Source organism: Ammodytes marinus (genome assembly GCF_949987685.1).
Source record: "Ammodytes marinus genome assembly, chromosome: 19".
In the NCBI taxonomy this organism is placed as follows: Eukaryota; Metazoa; Chordata; class Actinopteri; order Uranoscopiformes; family Ammodytidae; genus Ammodytes; species Ammodytes marinus.
In genome coordinates this window covers 18444293-18459109 of record NC_137223.1, presented here as the reverse complement: position 1 = coordinate 18459109, position 14817 = coordinate 18444293, and the positions used below count along the sequence as shown (strand labels likewise).

Sequence of the window (14817 nt, the reverse complement as noted above, 5' to 3'; positions counted from 1 at the left end):
TACAATCGCTGCGAGACATTCATACACGCTTGGTCCTTTTTTTCATCAATTTGATCAACAATAATGACGTAGGGAAACTAGGAACAAAACATTAGTTCCCTGCGCTTGCAGCACATTAACCATGACATTAACACATTCTAATATTCAGATTACACATTACACATGACATGGGTTCATTAGCCTGTAGGCCTATATTAACATGTTAACCCAACATGAATTATTATCTAGGCTATTTATTTAGAAATTAAGTATCGATTAAGTGTGCAATGAACGAAAACATATTTTTGGAACGTCACTTAGGCTATATGAAAGAAACATGTTTAATAGTTGAACTGAAGTTAAACTAACACCAGTTATTTTTGCTGTGTTAATCTCCATTCAACTTCAAAACCATTGTTATGAGGAAGTGAAGGATGTGAAAAAGTGTTGATTGCAGGATAATAAAACAGTAGCCTAGGCCCAACCTATTTATTTTTTCGTATAGGCCTAGGCTAGCCTACATATTTTTTTAATAGACCTACTTTCAACAAAAAACTACAGTCCCCGCCACAATGTCCCATGTTTGATAATCAATTAGAGTAGTCTATAAAAAAAAGCGTGTGTGTGTGTGTGTGTGTGTGTGTGTGTGTGTGTGTGTGTGTGTGTGTGTGTGTGTGTGTGTGTGTGTGTGTGTGTGTGTGTGTGTGTGTGTGTGTGTGTGAAAACGTAATTGGGCCAAAGGTTAATATAATCTGTAATTTATGCTATCTCTCTTTTCAGCTTGTTTCAATCTTGCAATTTTCGCCAGTTGGGAGCAAATGAATAACAACTAACATCCAACTACTACTAAGGTGCTTTTGTATTCCTTTGTAGGCCTACTGTTAGTGGTAACGATAAGCATCAACGACGTTTCCAGGCAGCGTCCATTTCTACAGAGAAACATGAACGCAGCACCCACAGCAATGAATTGACTGAGGTGTTGGGAAGGACGATGATAACAAAAGCGGACATCGGTCTAAAATAGCTAAGTAAGACTGGAAATGCATTGTCTCGTGTAAATGCATTCGTGTGATCATCATTTATTGACAGTTTAACGAGGAAAGACCGTGTATTCGTTAAGAAAAAGAACTGTCGTTTGTAGCAACGACTGCTTGTTCGGTAGCTAGCCTTCGCAGTTTAGAAACCATTGGTTATGCTAGCGTAACTAGCTGTGTGTATCATAACGCTATGACAGCGACCACGACTACCATAGTAATGCATAGAAGCTAGTATTTGCTGACTTGGTGTTAAACGAAAGCATTTTGTAAACCGACGGCGACGTTTGCAGCCGTTACTTCGCTGCCTGCACTCTGTGCTACACCTCGAGCTGTCAGCTGTTGTTGTTATTGCTCTGTTATTGAAATCAAACAGCAGCCATTATTATGTGTGGCTGGACAGAGGTGCAGTAATGTTGTCTTACATGACAAAAAAAACGTGCTATAATGTGTCTGCGCCACTGTTACAGTGGCATCTAGCTAACAACATTGGGTTGTAGATTGTAGGCTACTGTACTGTTTGACCATAGGCTGCAATGTCTTTATCGGCCTCCGGTTGTCGCTGTTATGTGTTGACTTGTATCTAAGCGAGTTTGCATCTTTATCTGAAAGACCTCTCTCATTACAGCTTGACTAATGAGCCTCCGACTAACGAAGCCTGTATTTCGACTGCCTAAAATGTGACTTCCAAATAGCCTACCTTTATTGTTATTAAATCATACCTTGAATTAAGGATATATCTCATTTCTTAACTCATGTTAAGTTATAGGCTTTTACTACCCAATTTAAGACATTTGTAGAAATGCAATTTTAAATATTTAATTATCTAACCACTTCATCGTTTTGTGTGTCACAACAACACATAAATAACCCGTTTTGGACAGCAGTTAAGCAAGCAGGCAGTTTGTTGTCACCCACAGTCTGTACAAAGGGCATGGCTGAAATAGGCAAACAGTTCTTTTCATTGACAAGCCCATCAGCATGCTAATAACTGTTTGATTTGCAACTACATCTATAGAACTAGTTTAAACTGCCTTTCGTTAGCTGAGAAATGTATTTTGCTGTAGCCCAGAATACTGTAGCTATGCCAGATCTGACTCATTGCAGCACAAGGCTGTACCATGTAAGAATGGGTAGGCACAGTTTGGGTTTGTTGGATCTACATGTCACTGCTGTTTTAGTTTATTTCACTTGATGCTCCACCAGAAGTACACCTTGTTAAACCTTTATTGTAAATGTAATCGTGTTTCTCTGATGTCATTCCAGGCGGTCTTATGTCAGTCCTCTTGACTGTCACTTCACAAAGAACCTGAACAGAGCAAAGTGAGCGGCTAGAGTTCAGAACAATGGAAGCTCGCATTGGCAATGTTGTGTTCAGCTCCAAGTTTGACTCAGGGAACTTGGCACGCGTGGAGAGAGTTGAGAAGGGAAGCTCCAGCCCCACTACCGATATATCCCCCAGTGGGAGTGCCCCCTCAGGGTCAAACCTAACCCCAGACTATGAGTTCAACGTGTGGACGCAGCCAGACTGCGCCGGCACAGAACACGAGAATGGAAACAGGTAACGAAACCGTTTAGCACATATTTTCTGTTATTCATACAAGACGATAAGCAAAAGGCATGACTTAACTTCATTGTAGATATATGTGTTTGGTTGCTACCCGGCATTATTATAACACCCCACATCATGTCTTTGTGTTTCAGATCCTGGTTTTACTTCAGTATACGGGGTGCAGCACCTGGGAAGTTACTGAAGATCAATGTGATGAACATGAACAACCAGAGGAAGCTCTACAGCCAGGGCATGGCTCCTCTCGTACGCACTTCACCTGGCAAGAACCGCTGGGAAAGGATCCGGGATAGACCAACTTCTGAGGTATACACAGACACTCTGAGGCAGGGAGAGGGGGTGGGCTCCAGGAGTCGGCAGCAAAAGCAGAGTTTAGTGAATACTATTATTTATGCATCTCTCCTTCCTTTCCTCTTTCCAGAATGTAGATACCCAGTTTATCCTTTCATTCACTCACCGGCTGTCGGAGGTGCGAGGGGCGACCACCTTCTTCTCCTTCTGCTTCCCGTTCTCTTACACTGAGTGCCAGGAGATGCTGCAGCAGCTTGACAAGAGCTACCCCAACGCTGCTGAACTCAGTAAGAGCAGGTAACAAAAACACACACACACACACACAATAAATACATGTTGTTTGAAAGTTTTTGTTTAAGTGGATAAGTTGAACAGAAATACTGCAAATTTCAGATGGGCTTTATCAGACCCGCTCCACTGACATGCTCATGCTTTATGTCCCATAAGCCCGGTCTGAGCTGGGAAAGACAGCTTTTAGCTTCAGTGCCCCTGACTCCTGGAACAGCTTACAGCAACACATTTAAATGAATACCATGATATACTTTAACCAATTTAAACATACTATCTTAAATCTACCAAACTCTAACTGTAACTGTTTTTATTAGGCCATATTGTACTTTTACCTATTTTATTTCATTTCCAGCCACTCTACACCTCTGTCTAAAATGTTTCTCTTTACCAGCTTGTTGTGTATTTGATGTATTTGCATTGTATATTGTGGATGTATTGTTGTTTTTGTTTCTCGACATCTTTGCAAATGAGGGTCACCCCTCAATGATATCTCGAGTACAAATAAAGGTTAAATAAAATAAAAATAAATAAGTGAAATTACAGTAAAGGTGGAGTCAGCAATTCTCAAGAATGTTTGTTGTCAAAATCTGTGACTATCTCCTCACAACGGTCCTTTACCTGTCTGTACCATGGACATATAAAGAAAGGTCTGTACAGTGTGTGTGCGCTTAACAAAAATGTAAACGAAGGGGGCCCACCGCAGCTACTAGCAACATGCCCGTTTACAATAGCTCATTTTTAATTTGTACTATCTCTGTCTCTCTCTCTCCCGCCAATCTCCATCCTCCTCTGCTCTCGATGTCAGTGCACCGGACACCGTGTATTACCATCGGGAGCTGCTGTGCAACTCTCTAGATGGCAATAGAGTGGACCTACTCACTGTGACCAACTGCAGCGGGATGCAAGAGGAGAGAGAGCCCCGTCTGCCTCATCTGTTTCCCCACAGCGACACTCCAAGACCACACTGCTTCTCGGGCAAAAGGGTACCACCACTCAATCCTGCATACGCTGTACACAAAAATCAATGTTGTTGTTTGTAACGTGACACCTTTGAATGAGAACTGAAGGCTCAGGCTGATGTGGAATCACAGAACAATAGCAAAGCTGACCCTCTTCCCTTGTGTGTTTGTCTGTGTGTGTCTGCAGGTGTTTTTTCTCAGCAGTCGGGTGCACCCCGGGGAGACTCCGGCGTCCTTTGTCTTTAACGGTTTCCTCAACTTTATCCTGAGAGGAGATGACCCTCGTGCTCACGCGCTTCGAAACATGTTTGTGTTCAAGCTCATTCCCATGCTCAACCCAGACGGGGTTGTTCGTGGGCACTACAGGTAAGAATTGCACACATAGTCACACGCACCATGCTTTAATTGGGTGATTGGTGTAGTTTAACCCATTGATGACTATGGCAATCTAGGATGCATGTCCTTAATGCCTGAGGGTTTTCTGAAAAAATAGTACGAATTGTCAAGTCTACCAAAACCTTAATATCTAAGCCTGTGTAGCACATAGAAACATGAAATAAAATACATTTAAAAGTTAACGTTCACAGGTTTTATTTAAACATGCTCCCTTAGCGCTTACAAACCAACAAATATTTCTAAAAATCGTCAAAATTAGATGAATTAGAAAATTATTAAATATTGTTAATAAATAGATGCAATGTGTTGTGTGATTTTCGTCAGTAGTCTATAGTAGACCTTGATTCTGCGCACCAAACGCCACTAACTGTTCTGTCGCCGACATAGCTGGCGTATTTTTTTTATTATTTTGTCTTATTTTTTGATTTTTTTGATTGACATGATTTTCGGCAAACCACACAACTTTTGGGTGGTCACGTGGTCTTAAAAAAATCAACAAAACCCACCTCATGTGTATTTCAACCAATGACAGTGCATTCTATGCTGGGAATGCCATGAAAATTAGATAAAGTAATAATGCTGCGCGACGCAGCATCAGGCAGGAGAGCCAATGTGGCATCGCGCAGCAGCCGTCATCAATGGGTTAAACGTGTGCCTTGATACGTGTTTTACAGTTTGTTGTGTTTTACAGTTTGTTTCGTTATTTGCATTTGAGAAAGTTTTCTTTTTCTCCGGTAATGTGTCTTTGAAATGTTACTTTAGTAAGGCTTGGTAATGTGATTTCATGTTCATCAGTCTCCACTGATCCACCATTGTTATCACTATGCCACTTGGTTAATATCAACATACTGCTGAGCTTGTAGCAAGGCTACAGTTAGGTTGATGTTCAGTTCCAGTTTCAGCATTTAACAGTTGCTTGTAATTGTCGATCCGCGAGAGATTGTGTTTACATGCACCATAGAAAAATAAACTGGTTGTTCAAATGAGATTTCTTCAAAGTGATCTCGCCCTTCTTCCTGACGCTCTGTTGATTAGAAACCCTGTTAACTGTATACAGGAGAAATCCAGCCGGAGAAATGAGGTTTTATCAATGATCCTACTTAATGAAAGGAAACTGGTTTTTCGTATACAGGACATTTAAGAGACCATGTAACTACAGGAAGCCAACTGTAAGCTAGTTACTAGAGTGCCTGTTAAACACACTGGTAGCCAGGAAGAGACAGGTCGAATGTCACATGTTGACCCTTTCAAACCTGCGCCACAGGTTAAACCGGCGCCACAGGTTAAACCGGCACTGTATTGGGGCTGTCGGTAAAACAGAAGACTTTTTCAGTGTGTCAGGGAATGCTCTTTTCATTAACAAAACATATGTAATGATGTGCATCTGTACCAAGTTCTCTATCAAACAAAAACTACATCAGGTAGTAACTGTGGAGAAAATATCCTTCAATTATTCTAAATGCAGCACAGTGTGTCATTGGTGTATTGGGGGAGGGGAGGGGGTCTTCTTTTAAGTGTTCTTAGCTAAGAGAAGCATGTCTCTTTTGTTGTAGGACTGATTCCAGGGGTGTGAACCTGAACAGACAATACCTAAACCCCAGCCCTGAGCTGCACCCTTCCATCTATGCAGCCAAAACACTGTTGCTCTACCACCATACACACAACCGCCTGCACAACGCACATTCCAGCACTCACTCTAACAGCAACTCCCACTCACAGAGCCATCCCCTTAACATCAAACCGCCCACTCAGCATCCATCTCCTCCCTTCACTGCCCTTGAAGTCAGCTTGAACCAACGGAATGCAGAGAAGGACGCAAATGCCGCGCCGCCAGAAGTTCCCATGGTGACGGAGGAAAACGCATGGGTCGCCACGGAGATGGGGAAAGGAGACCGTAACAGCTCGTGGAGCTCTTCGGAGACTGTAGCCCCTGTTACTGTAGAGGTGAAGGCACCACAGGCAGAGGAACAGGAAACTATTCCATCCCAGGACGGGGGCGTTGCATATTATGTGGACTTACATGGCCACGCCTCTAAACGGGGATGCTTCATGTATGGAAATAACCTGCCTAACGAGAGCCAGCAGGTGAAAATTATTCAATTTACTCTTCGACCCTTTGCGATTATTTTGGGAAAATTGTCAAATGACATCAGTAAGCACTTAGAATTCTAGTTTCCTTCATTGTTGTTACATACATCTAAGCTCCTGTGCACTGTGCTTCCTGTCTCCACAGGTTGAGAACATGCTGTATCCGAGGTTGATCGCTGTCAACTCCGCCAACTTTGATTTCCAGGGCTGCAACTTCTCTGAGAAAAACATGTACGCACGAGACAAGAGGGACGGCCAGTCTAAAGAAGGCAGCGGGCGGGTGGCCATGCACAAGGCCATTGGGCTGCTTCACAGGTCACATTTCAATGGATTCACAATACTTCAACAGTTGATGTTCAGTCTAGTCAGTTCAAATAGCACATGGCAAAAAACACTTTTGTTTGAGTTTTTTGAAGAGTAAAAAAAAAAGCTTTTCTGAAAGAATAAGAAAAGTGATGATCCCACTCTTAATCAGATATTTTTAGGCGATTCTACTCTTGACCTGATTTCTACTTAATATTTAAATGAATACATTTTTTAACACGTTTCTGTTATTGCGCCCACCAGCTACACGTTGGAGTGCAACTACAACACAGGAAAAACCATGAACACCATTCCACCTGCTTGCCATGACAACGGACGGGCAACTCCACCTCCACCTCCATCATTCCCTCCAAAATACACTCCAGAAATATTTGAACAGGTAGGGAAACCATCTCACATTGAATAAGTTATAAGAGCTATAAGTTATAGATACTTATTTTTGTAGTGTAGCCAAATTTACGTCAAAAGATATGGCACTTATGATTGATGTTGTGCATCAGGTGGGGCGTGCCGTGGCTGTGGCAGCCCTGGACATGGCAGAGTGTAATCCCTGGCCTCGGCTGGTGCTGTCCGAACACAGCTGCCTGACCAACCTTCGCGCTTGGATCCTCAAGCACGTCCGCAACACCAAAGGCCTGAACACACACCTCAACCCTCATCCTCCCATAAGAATACTTCACAACGGCAGCAGGGCGTCACCGCCAAAGAGCTTTAACAAGTGGGTTCACAACACATCTCTTCGTACAAGCCAAAAAGAAGACACACTTCAGTTTTTTCACAAGTTTGTGTTGTCTTTAACATTTGTGTACATTTTTTTCCGAGCAGCTGTCTGTCTGGCTCGGCGTCAGAGAACACCCTCAGTCGCGTCCGCTGCAACAGCCACAGTAGCAGCAGCCAGACACCCTCCCCGAAGATGCACAACTCCCCTAGCTTCACCTTCGGCTGCCCCCCGCCCAGGACTCACACACAGCACAACGGCACGCACACCACCAGCGGACGTGGAGGCAACAAGACACTCGGGCCGGTCAGGGGTAAGTTGATCTCTGTCTGCTTGTGTCGCCGGCTGGCATTTTTCTGTCACCTCTCCCTGAGTGTACCTCCACTCATCTCTTTGTTTCCCTCTAAATATCGCATTCTCTCGTCTAGTTTCTCTTTCCTCCTCTCTTTTCGCTATTCAAGTTGTTAGGGAAGGCTAATGTGGACTGAGGTGTACTGTGATGCTGATGAAAAGTTGGGGAACGTTTTGGGATTAGCTTGGTTTTAGAGTCATTAGCAAATAGATTCAAGTCTGTTGCCTAAAATGTTAGCATGAGCCCTGCATGACCTTAGCTACCGCTGCTGTCTGTGCATGCTTTTTTTCCAAGTTTTCTTTTACCCTGACTGAGGATGAAACCACATGAGCCCTGTTCCAAGACACACAAACAATATGATTATTAGAGTAGAACAATTCTTGTACTAAATTGAAATTTTTTCGAACCATATACAGTAGATTCTGACTTAAATTGTGTCACTCTACTTACTAAGAGCATATGAACATCTTGTTTCAGTTCATGGCTCTTGTGAAGGGCAGTTTCAACAGGTCGCCACTTTAAAGGCGGAGTCAGAGATTCTGGAGAATGCTTGTTGTCAAAATTCTCCTCACGATCCGCTACCTGTATGTCCTGTGTGTGCACTGCAAACAAAATGCAGTGTTTTACACACATCCTAGGCTGTGTAAATAGGCATGTCGCTAGCTACTGCGGCTAAAGTGATTTTGACAAAAGCATCCTCCAGGACCGCTGACTGCACCTTTAGGTTTGTGTGTGCACACGATCCCTGCATGTCTCTGAGCTGGTGTGTGTGTGTGTGTGTGTGTGTGTGTGTGTGTGTGTGTGTGTGTGTGTGTGTGTGTGTGTGTGTGTGTGTGTGTGTGTGTGTGTGTGTGTGTGTGTGTGTGTGTGTGTGTGTGTGTGTGTGTGTGTGTGTGTGTGTGTGTGTGTGTGTGTGTGTGTGTGTGTGTGTGTGTGTGTCTCCCTCTCTGTAGACCCTAAGCCTCAGGAGAAGAGACGCCCTCCCCACCACCGCTCCATCCTACGGTCTCCCGGCAACAGCCACACACCCTCCCGCCCCCCGCTGTCCCCCCCTTCCTCCTCCTCCTCCTCGTCTTCCTCAGTGTGTGCAGTGGGCTCCTGTCCCCTCCCGGCCTCCGTCACTATGACAGGTCTGTACTCCCTCCAGTCCCCCAGCCTCTCCACCTTCCTCCCCTCCCTGCAGGCTCTGCCCCGCTCCGGGCTGCTCTCCAAACTGAGCCCCCTGCTCATTCAGGGCCTACCACCGCCCACCAATGCCCCAACTAAGGCCAGCAAAGACTGAAGTTAACCCATCCTGTGAGAGCGTGGGCTTAGGAGTGTGTGTGTGCGTGTGTGTGTTTGTGTGGATGGAACTGAGTGAGTGTAAGTTTTTACAATTGCGTGAAGTATGAGAAGTGGAGTAAATTCATATTGTGTCTGGGTGTGTGTGTGTGCGTGCGTGTGGGCGTCTGAAACATTGTTGGTGCTAGCACTTTACATCATTTCCTCAAATATTCCTCAATATTATTTTTTCCCCTACTGCGCATATCTATGTAATTACATGTGTCTACAGTATTAATACCATAGGATGGATAATACACCTTAGAATGTGTTGAAATTGGTTTCTCACCAACCTTGAATCACATCACATTTTATCCTCTGACATATTGAGGATCTTATTTCCTGAACAAAGCAGTGAAAGTTTAGAGTGTTATGAGAAAAGAGAGATAGTTGTCACATTATCCCCACTCTCCATAGGACTTGCAGCAGTATATACAGTAGGTAGATAATTGCTGTAAACAATAATATTGGAGTTATTATACTTAGGGATTACATTTAATAAAGTCTATTTTCCACTCTGTATACGAGTAATAAACTGGATAAAATTACCATGTTACTGTGCTGATATTTGGGCAATATATTAACATTTTCCTTTATTTCAGACAGTTACTGTTCAGTTTGAACCTGAGCTTTTTTCTAGATCACCTACAGTGTGAATGAGATATTTTTTACTGCCATGTTGCACTTTAATTTCTAAGATATTTGTTGTTTATATTTGGAATTTGGAATTGCTGAATAAGACTGAAAACGGTGTGGCTTTTGTTTCTGTAAAATGCACATTCCAATCTTTAGTTTCTTATTTCAATGTATTCGTTTTACACTCTGTAATGTTAACTAACAGGCTGGTCCACCTTTCACTTCTAGTCATATTCAGAGTCACTTCAGAGTAGGTCTGAGCATTCTGTAAAATGGAAATCATTTCTAAATGACCGTGGGTGAATGTTTGTTTGTAAGTCAAATAATAATTTTCTATAATAGTAATGAAACCTGTATCATTCCAGTGTCGGTTCAATCTTGGTATTGACGTTATGATGTTCATGTGAACATCACTGGTTTAAAAACCTCGTGGGTGGTAAAACGTCAAAGGTAAAAAAACAAGGGTTGTTTTATGAAGCTGTTTGCCAACAAGCAATATTATATAAAACGCTTTGTCTGGCTCCGTGTTCGGGCAGTTTAACTAAGCGTTTCAGATTTTTCTAATATCGATTTTGGTGTAAATAAAGTGTAGAGTTTTTCCATCAAACCAGTGAAGAAAAGTATTGATCATTATTTATTCAAACACATTTGTGCGTTTCCCAGTGTTAAGCTGACATGTTCGTAGTTGGCTGTCGATGGTCAAAGTTAATATATTTTGTGGTTAGCTGAGTTGGAAAATGATCTTCTTGTCTATGTGTAAGCCCCATAGATCAAATCGTGAAGTAAAAGTATTTTGTCCGTGATTCCATTCTGTGTGCCATCATCCGAGTACTTGATGTTGGTCTGTTTTTTAAGGACCAGCCATTTTGGATGCACTGAAGATGCTAAGGTTGGGCTGTGGTGAGACCCGTGGAGGTTTTATGAAGCAGCAGATAAACCGGGCATATTAATCGATTGGAATGAAAATAGCTTTTATAATCTATCTGGCCTTGACTCTATGTAGCTATCCTCTGTTTGTGTACCGTGTGATATTGTAGTTATGGTGTGCCTTGCTCTGGTGTCCGTCGTAAGCAGTATGTTTTGGAGACTGTCACTCCGCTCATTATTTTTAACCAGAACTCTTTTATATTCTATTGTGATCTGGTGGATCATCCATCCTTCCATCGGCTTTGTCCATCATTCAGAACTTACCTTTGCACTTTGCAATGAAGAGGGGAAAATGTTGATAAATTTATTTGCAATTAATATTTTTTGTTCAGCAAAGACCCATGTTAAAGGGGGACATGTTGGACTTGTGTTCCCAATTTTCACAAAATAAAATAGACAGCTAATTAGAGCAGATTTCAAACAAATAATGACATGATTTTGGGGACATAAAAGTCTTAACTGGGGAGGATGTATTGTGATTTTATTCTGCTTTCTGACTGAACTGTGATGTCCTATTTCCCAGCTGCTCAGTCCTAAAGCTTTTATAAAATAATAATGTCCTATATACAGTATATATCTCCAGAATGACAGAAAGCCTGTGGTTGGGGACACACTGTGAGCGTAGTCACATTCTTGTACTCCTGCAAACTGTGCCATTTCCTTCAATGTGGTGCTAACTTTCTATTACCAGACTACAGTTGAGTGTTTGTCTGTGTGAAACAAATATCACCTTCTTTGAATGTGCTGCTGTCTTTGACCGCCTCTCTGTTTAACCTCTGGAATAAAAACTATCCCTTTGTGAAGCAACTACGATGTGTGGCTCCTCTCTAGTCTACTCTGCTCTTTTGACCCTGTTTGTCTGTGTGTGATCTTTATTTTTCCCCTTCCATGTATTTAGATTATAGTTGGTCACAAATAGAGTTATTTTCACAAAAATATTAGTGAGTAGAGCAGAAATTCGCGAGACGAGAAGAGCTGAAGCTAAAATCAGGAATTCTGTGCGAGCAACAATACATTTTAAACACAAGCATAGGCCTCACAGTATTAAGCGGAAGCAGAATAAATATGATTGGAAGCAGGAGCGATTTTGAGTGGGACAGGCAGAGTTTTGACGGAAAGAATGACACAATTTGAACTTGAAATCAATAAATCATACTCTCAAATACAAAGAGCATGCTCATGAATAGAGAGTATAGGAAAATAACTCCAATACAAACAGCCATCCTGACTCGTGAAATAAATGGGAATGATCTGTAGCCTAGTAGATACCTAATTACAAGTGACTTACTACATGAAGGACATGTGTCTTGCCCCATTCAGTTCCCTGTATTTACGTCACTTCATCTGGTTAACAGGCATCAGCTGCCCTGACTTTCAGGCTGGTGGTCCCAGTACATCGGCTTGGTCCAGAACGCCTTTTCCCATGCGCTCCAGACGTGTGGGCAGAGGGTGCCGTACTATTATAGTCACTCAGCCCCCCGCAGAGGTCCGTACAGAGGTTAGCTGTCCTTGCTGCATCGCTCAAATTCTCCACATTTCTTGTATTACTGGCGTTTTTATTTCTATCCTATACTATACAGAACATACAGTTTGTTTACGAAGCATCACACTCATGTCTTCATCTGTCGCAGGCTGCTCATGACTCGGGACCTGAAGGCATCCTTGCCTCCATCAAATTTAGCAAGTGAGTCCAATGTTTGTTGAAGTAGCTTTGAGCAGTTTTTAAGAAAAAGTATGATAAAAAAGTTACACATCTGCATTGTTATTATGAAACATTGTATATTGTATATTATAGACACAAGCCTCATTCCTGCTCTGATTTATCGATGTTGCCTGCCCAGGTGTGAGCTGCAGCCTCAAATGAGCCGCATCCCAATCCGGAGGCTGGGCTCAACTGAAACCTCTCCCACATACGAGAGTCAAACGTCCCCTTCCAGTGTCAACCCAGTCTCCTCAGGAGAAAAGGAGGAGTCAGCCACCATGAAGGTCTGGAAGCTGCTCAAACCCGGACTCCAACGACACCTGTCACTGTCAGGCATGTATACAGAGACACACACATAGCATAAATGAGGATAAATGATTCTTACTTTTTGAAGTGACTGGTTTTCAAGATTATGAAACTTTTGTTTTTTGTAGTTGTATTTATTTGATTAGCAAATGCTTGCATTCTGTCTGATACAGTGTGTAGCACCCATAATGGAATAATAGCCAATAATATAATTAAAGTACAGACAATTTATGAACCAAAAACGTAATAACTATTTGCCCATAATGTAGGCTGATAAGTTATTAACCTTTATTGGCTGAGTATTACATTAATGGCCTGGTTTAAAAAAAATCTTTTAAAAGTATATTAACTGGAGCCAATAATGTAATAATATACCTAAATCACTATTTGATTTTTTGGCTATAAAGTATAAAATTTCCTTAGAATTGCATCTTTAAATACCTGCTTAAAGACCTGCACACATAAACACCCCTACTCTAAAAGTTATTTTTTTTTATGTTACAACATTTTTGGCTTTTTATTACATTAAAACACTTTAACAGATATAATGTTATTGGAAGTTATTACATTATCAGTTGCTATAACATACTTATAACTCTACAGGTGTATCGAGGAAAGATGGAGCCATGCAGTTGGCATCTAAAGCCCTAAGGAAGAAAAGCACAGACAGGAGTTTCCACTACATAAGAAATCCCATCATAGAAACGGCACAAGAGAGGGATGAAACTGTGCAAAAGGTTATGATGCACACACTGTATGTCTAATAATAGCATTATTGTACTAGTCAGGGAGAAACAACTACTGAACATGTATCAAACTAATTGCTTCATTTTCACCAGGCTGTATAATGTTGTCTTTGAAGGTCGAGGAAACTCCAGTGATGCCTGTGCCTGAGACTGTGAACATGTGTGAGACAGTGACCCTGTGTGGAGAAGCCTAGGAACAGCACAGAAGAGGAGGCCCTTGCGTATAGTATATGTGTCTGTTTGCTTTATGTGAGATTACCAGATAGTAATGAGAAACTATTTAAGACTGTGAAGCAGGAGGGGGCGCTTTCATCACAGGAGGATAATGAGGCATCCAAATGTGCAATACAAAAATGATTACATTATTTATTCAGAATTTCCGGAGCACGCAGTGTGTTTTCAACCAATGTTATTCGACAAAGTAAGACCTGCTTTACTGGAGCATGTGAGGGATAAGGGGGTTAAAAGCACAACATTGGCTGAGGTACAAACATTCCAATTGATCAAGTATCCACAGTTCCCATCATTGTACCTCACATGTCTGTAATTTGAGTCCTTTCCTCCGGCTGTCCCCTCGCCCAGAAATCGGTTAAATGCACTCTGTGACCGACACTATTATGCACTGAGACATATGATCACCGTCTAACAAGCACATCAACACCTGTATAACTTCTTTATTTCCATGGTGAGTTTAGAGGCAAATGTTTAGTGAAGTGTGTATTTAATTAAATGATTCCAGAGATAATCATACCTGTATATACCGTACATGTAATGTCTGTCAAAAGGTATTCACCACCCATTGGACTTTTTCATGGTTTGCTTTACACTGTTACATTGGTCCACGGCAAAGAAACTGAAATGTCAAATTGGGAAATAGCACTAGTTAGAAAGGACAATAAGGAGGTTAATGAAATCTCTGAATATTTTAAGAGTAAGGAGTAATTTAAAAAAACATTTTTAAACAAATGGGTAGAATGTTCCCAGCTATATATTTGCCTACAGAAAGCCACCCTCAAAAAGTGAGTGTCCATGTTACGGGGATCTAATGTCGGGCTAACTAAACCTTTGAAGTCTGACAGTGGCAGCATCACGCTGGGGGGGATGCCTCCCCGCAGCAGGCCCTGGCAGGAATAGAAGGTCAAATCAATGCAACAAAGTAGAGTGACGTGCTAGAGGAA

At 42.0% G+C, this 14817-nt stretch overlaps 1 protein-coding gene across 1 annotated transcript; it reads left to right on the top strand.

Moving 5' to 3' along the window:
• The first annotated feature begins 911 nt into the window (after window positions 1-911).
• agbl5 (AGBL carboxypeptidase 5) lies at window positions 912-14372 on the top strand. The gene is made up of 17 exons (XM_080047379.1): window positions 912-1007; window positions 2280-2574; window positions 2718-2889; window positions 3005-3171; window positions 3971-4148; window positions 4312-4490; window positions 6074-6605; window positions 6754-6923; window positions 7176-7311; window positions 7433-7650; window positions 7758-7963; window positions 8956-9132; window positions 12241-12383; window positions 12517-12569; window positions 12727-12920; window positions 13497-13630; window positions 13756-14372. The coding sequence occupies exons 2-17, from the start codon at window positions 2360-2362 to the stop codon at window positions 13831-13833; spliced, it is 2952 nt and encodes a 983-aa protein (XP_079903505.1). The 5' UTR covers window positions 912-1007; window positions 2280-2359; the 3' UTR covers window positions 13834-14372.
• Window positions 14373-14817: the final 445 nt, after the last annotated feature.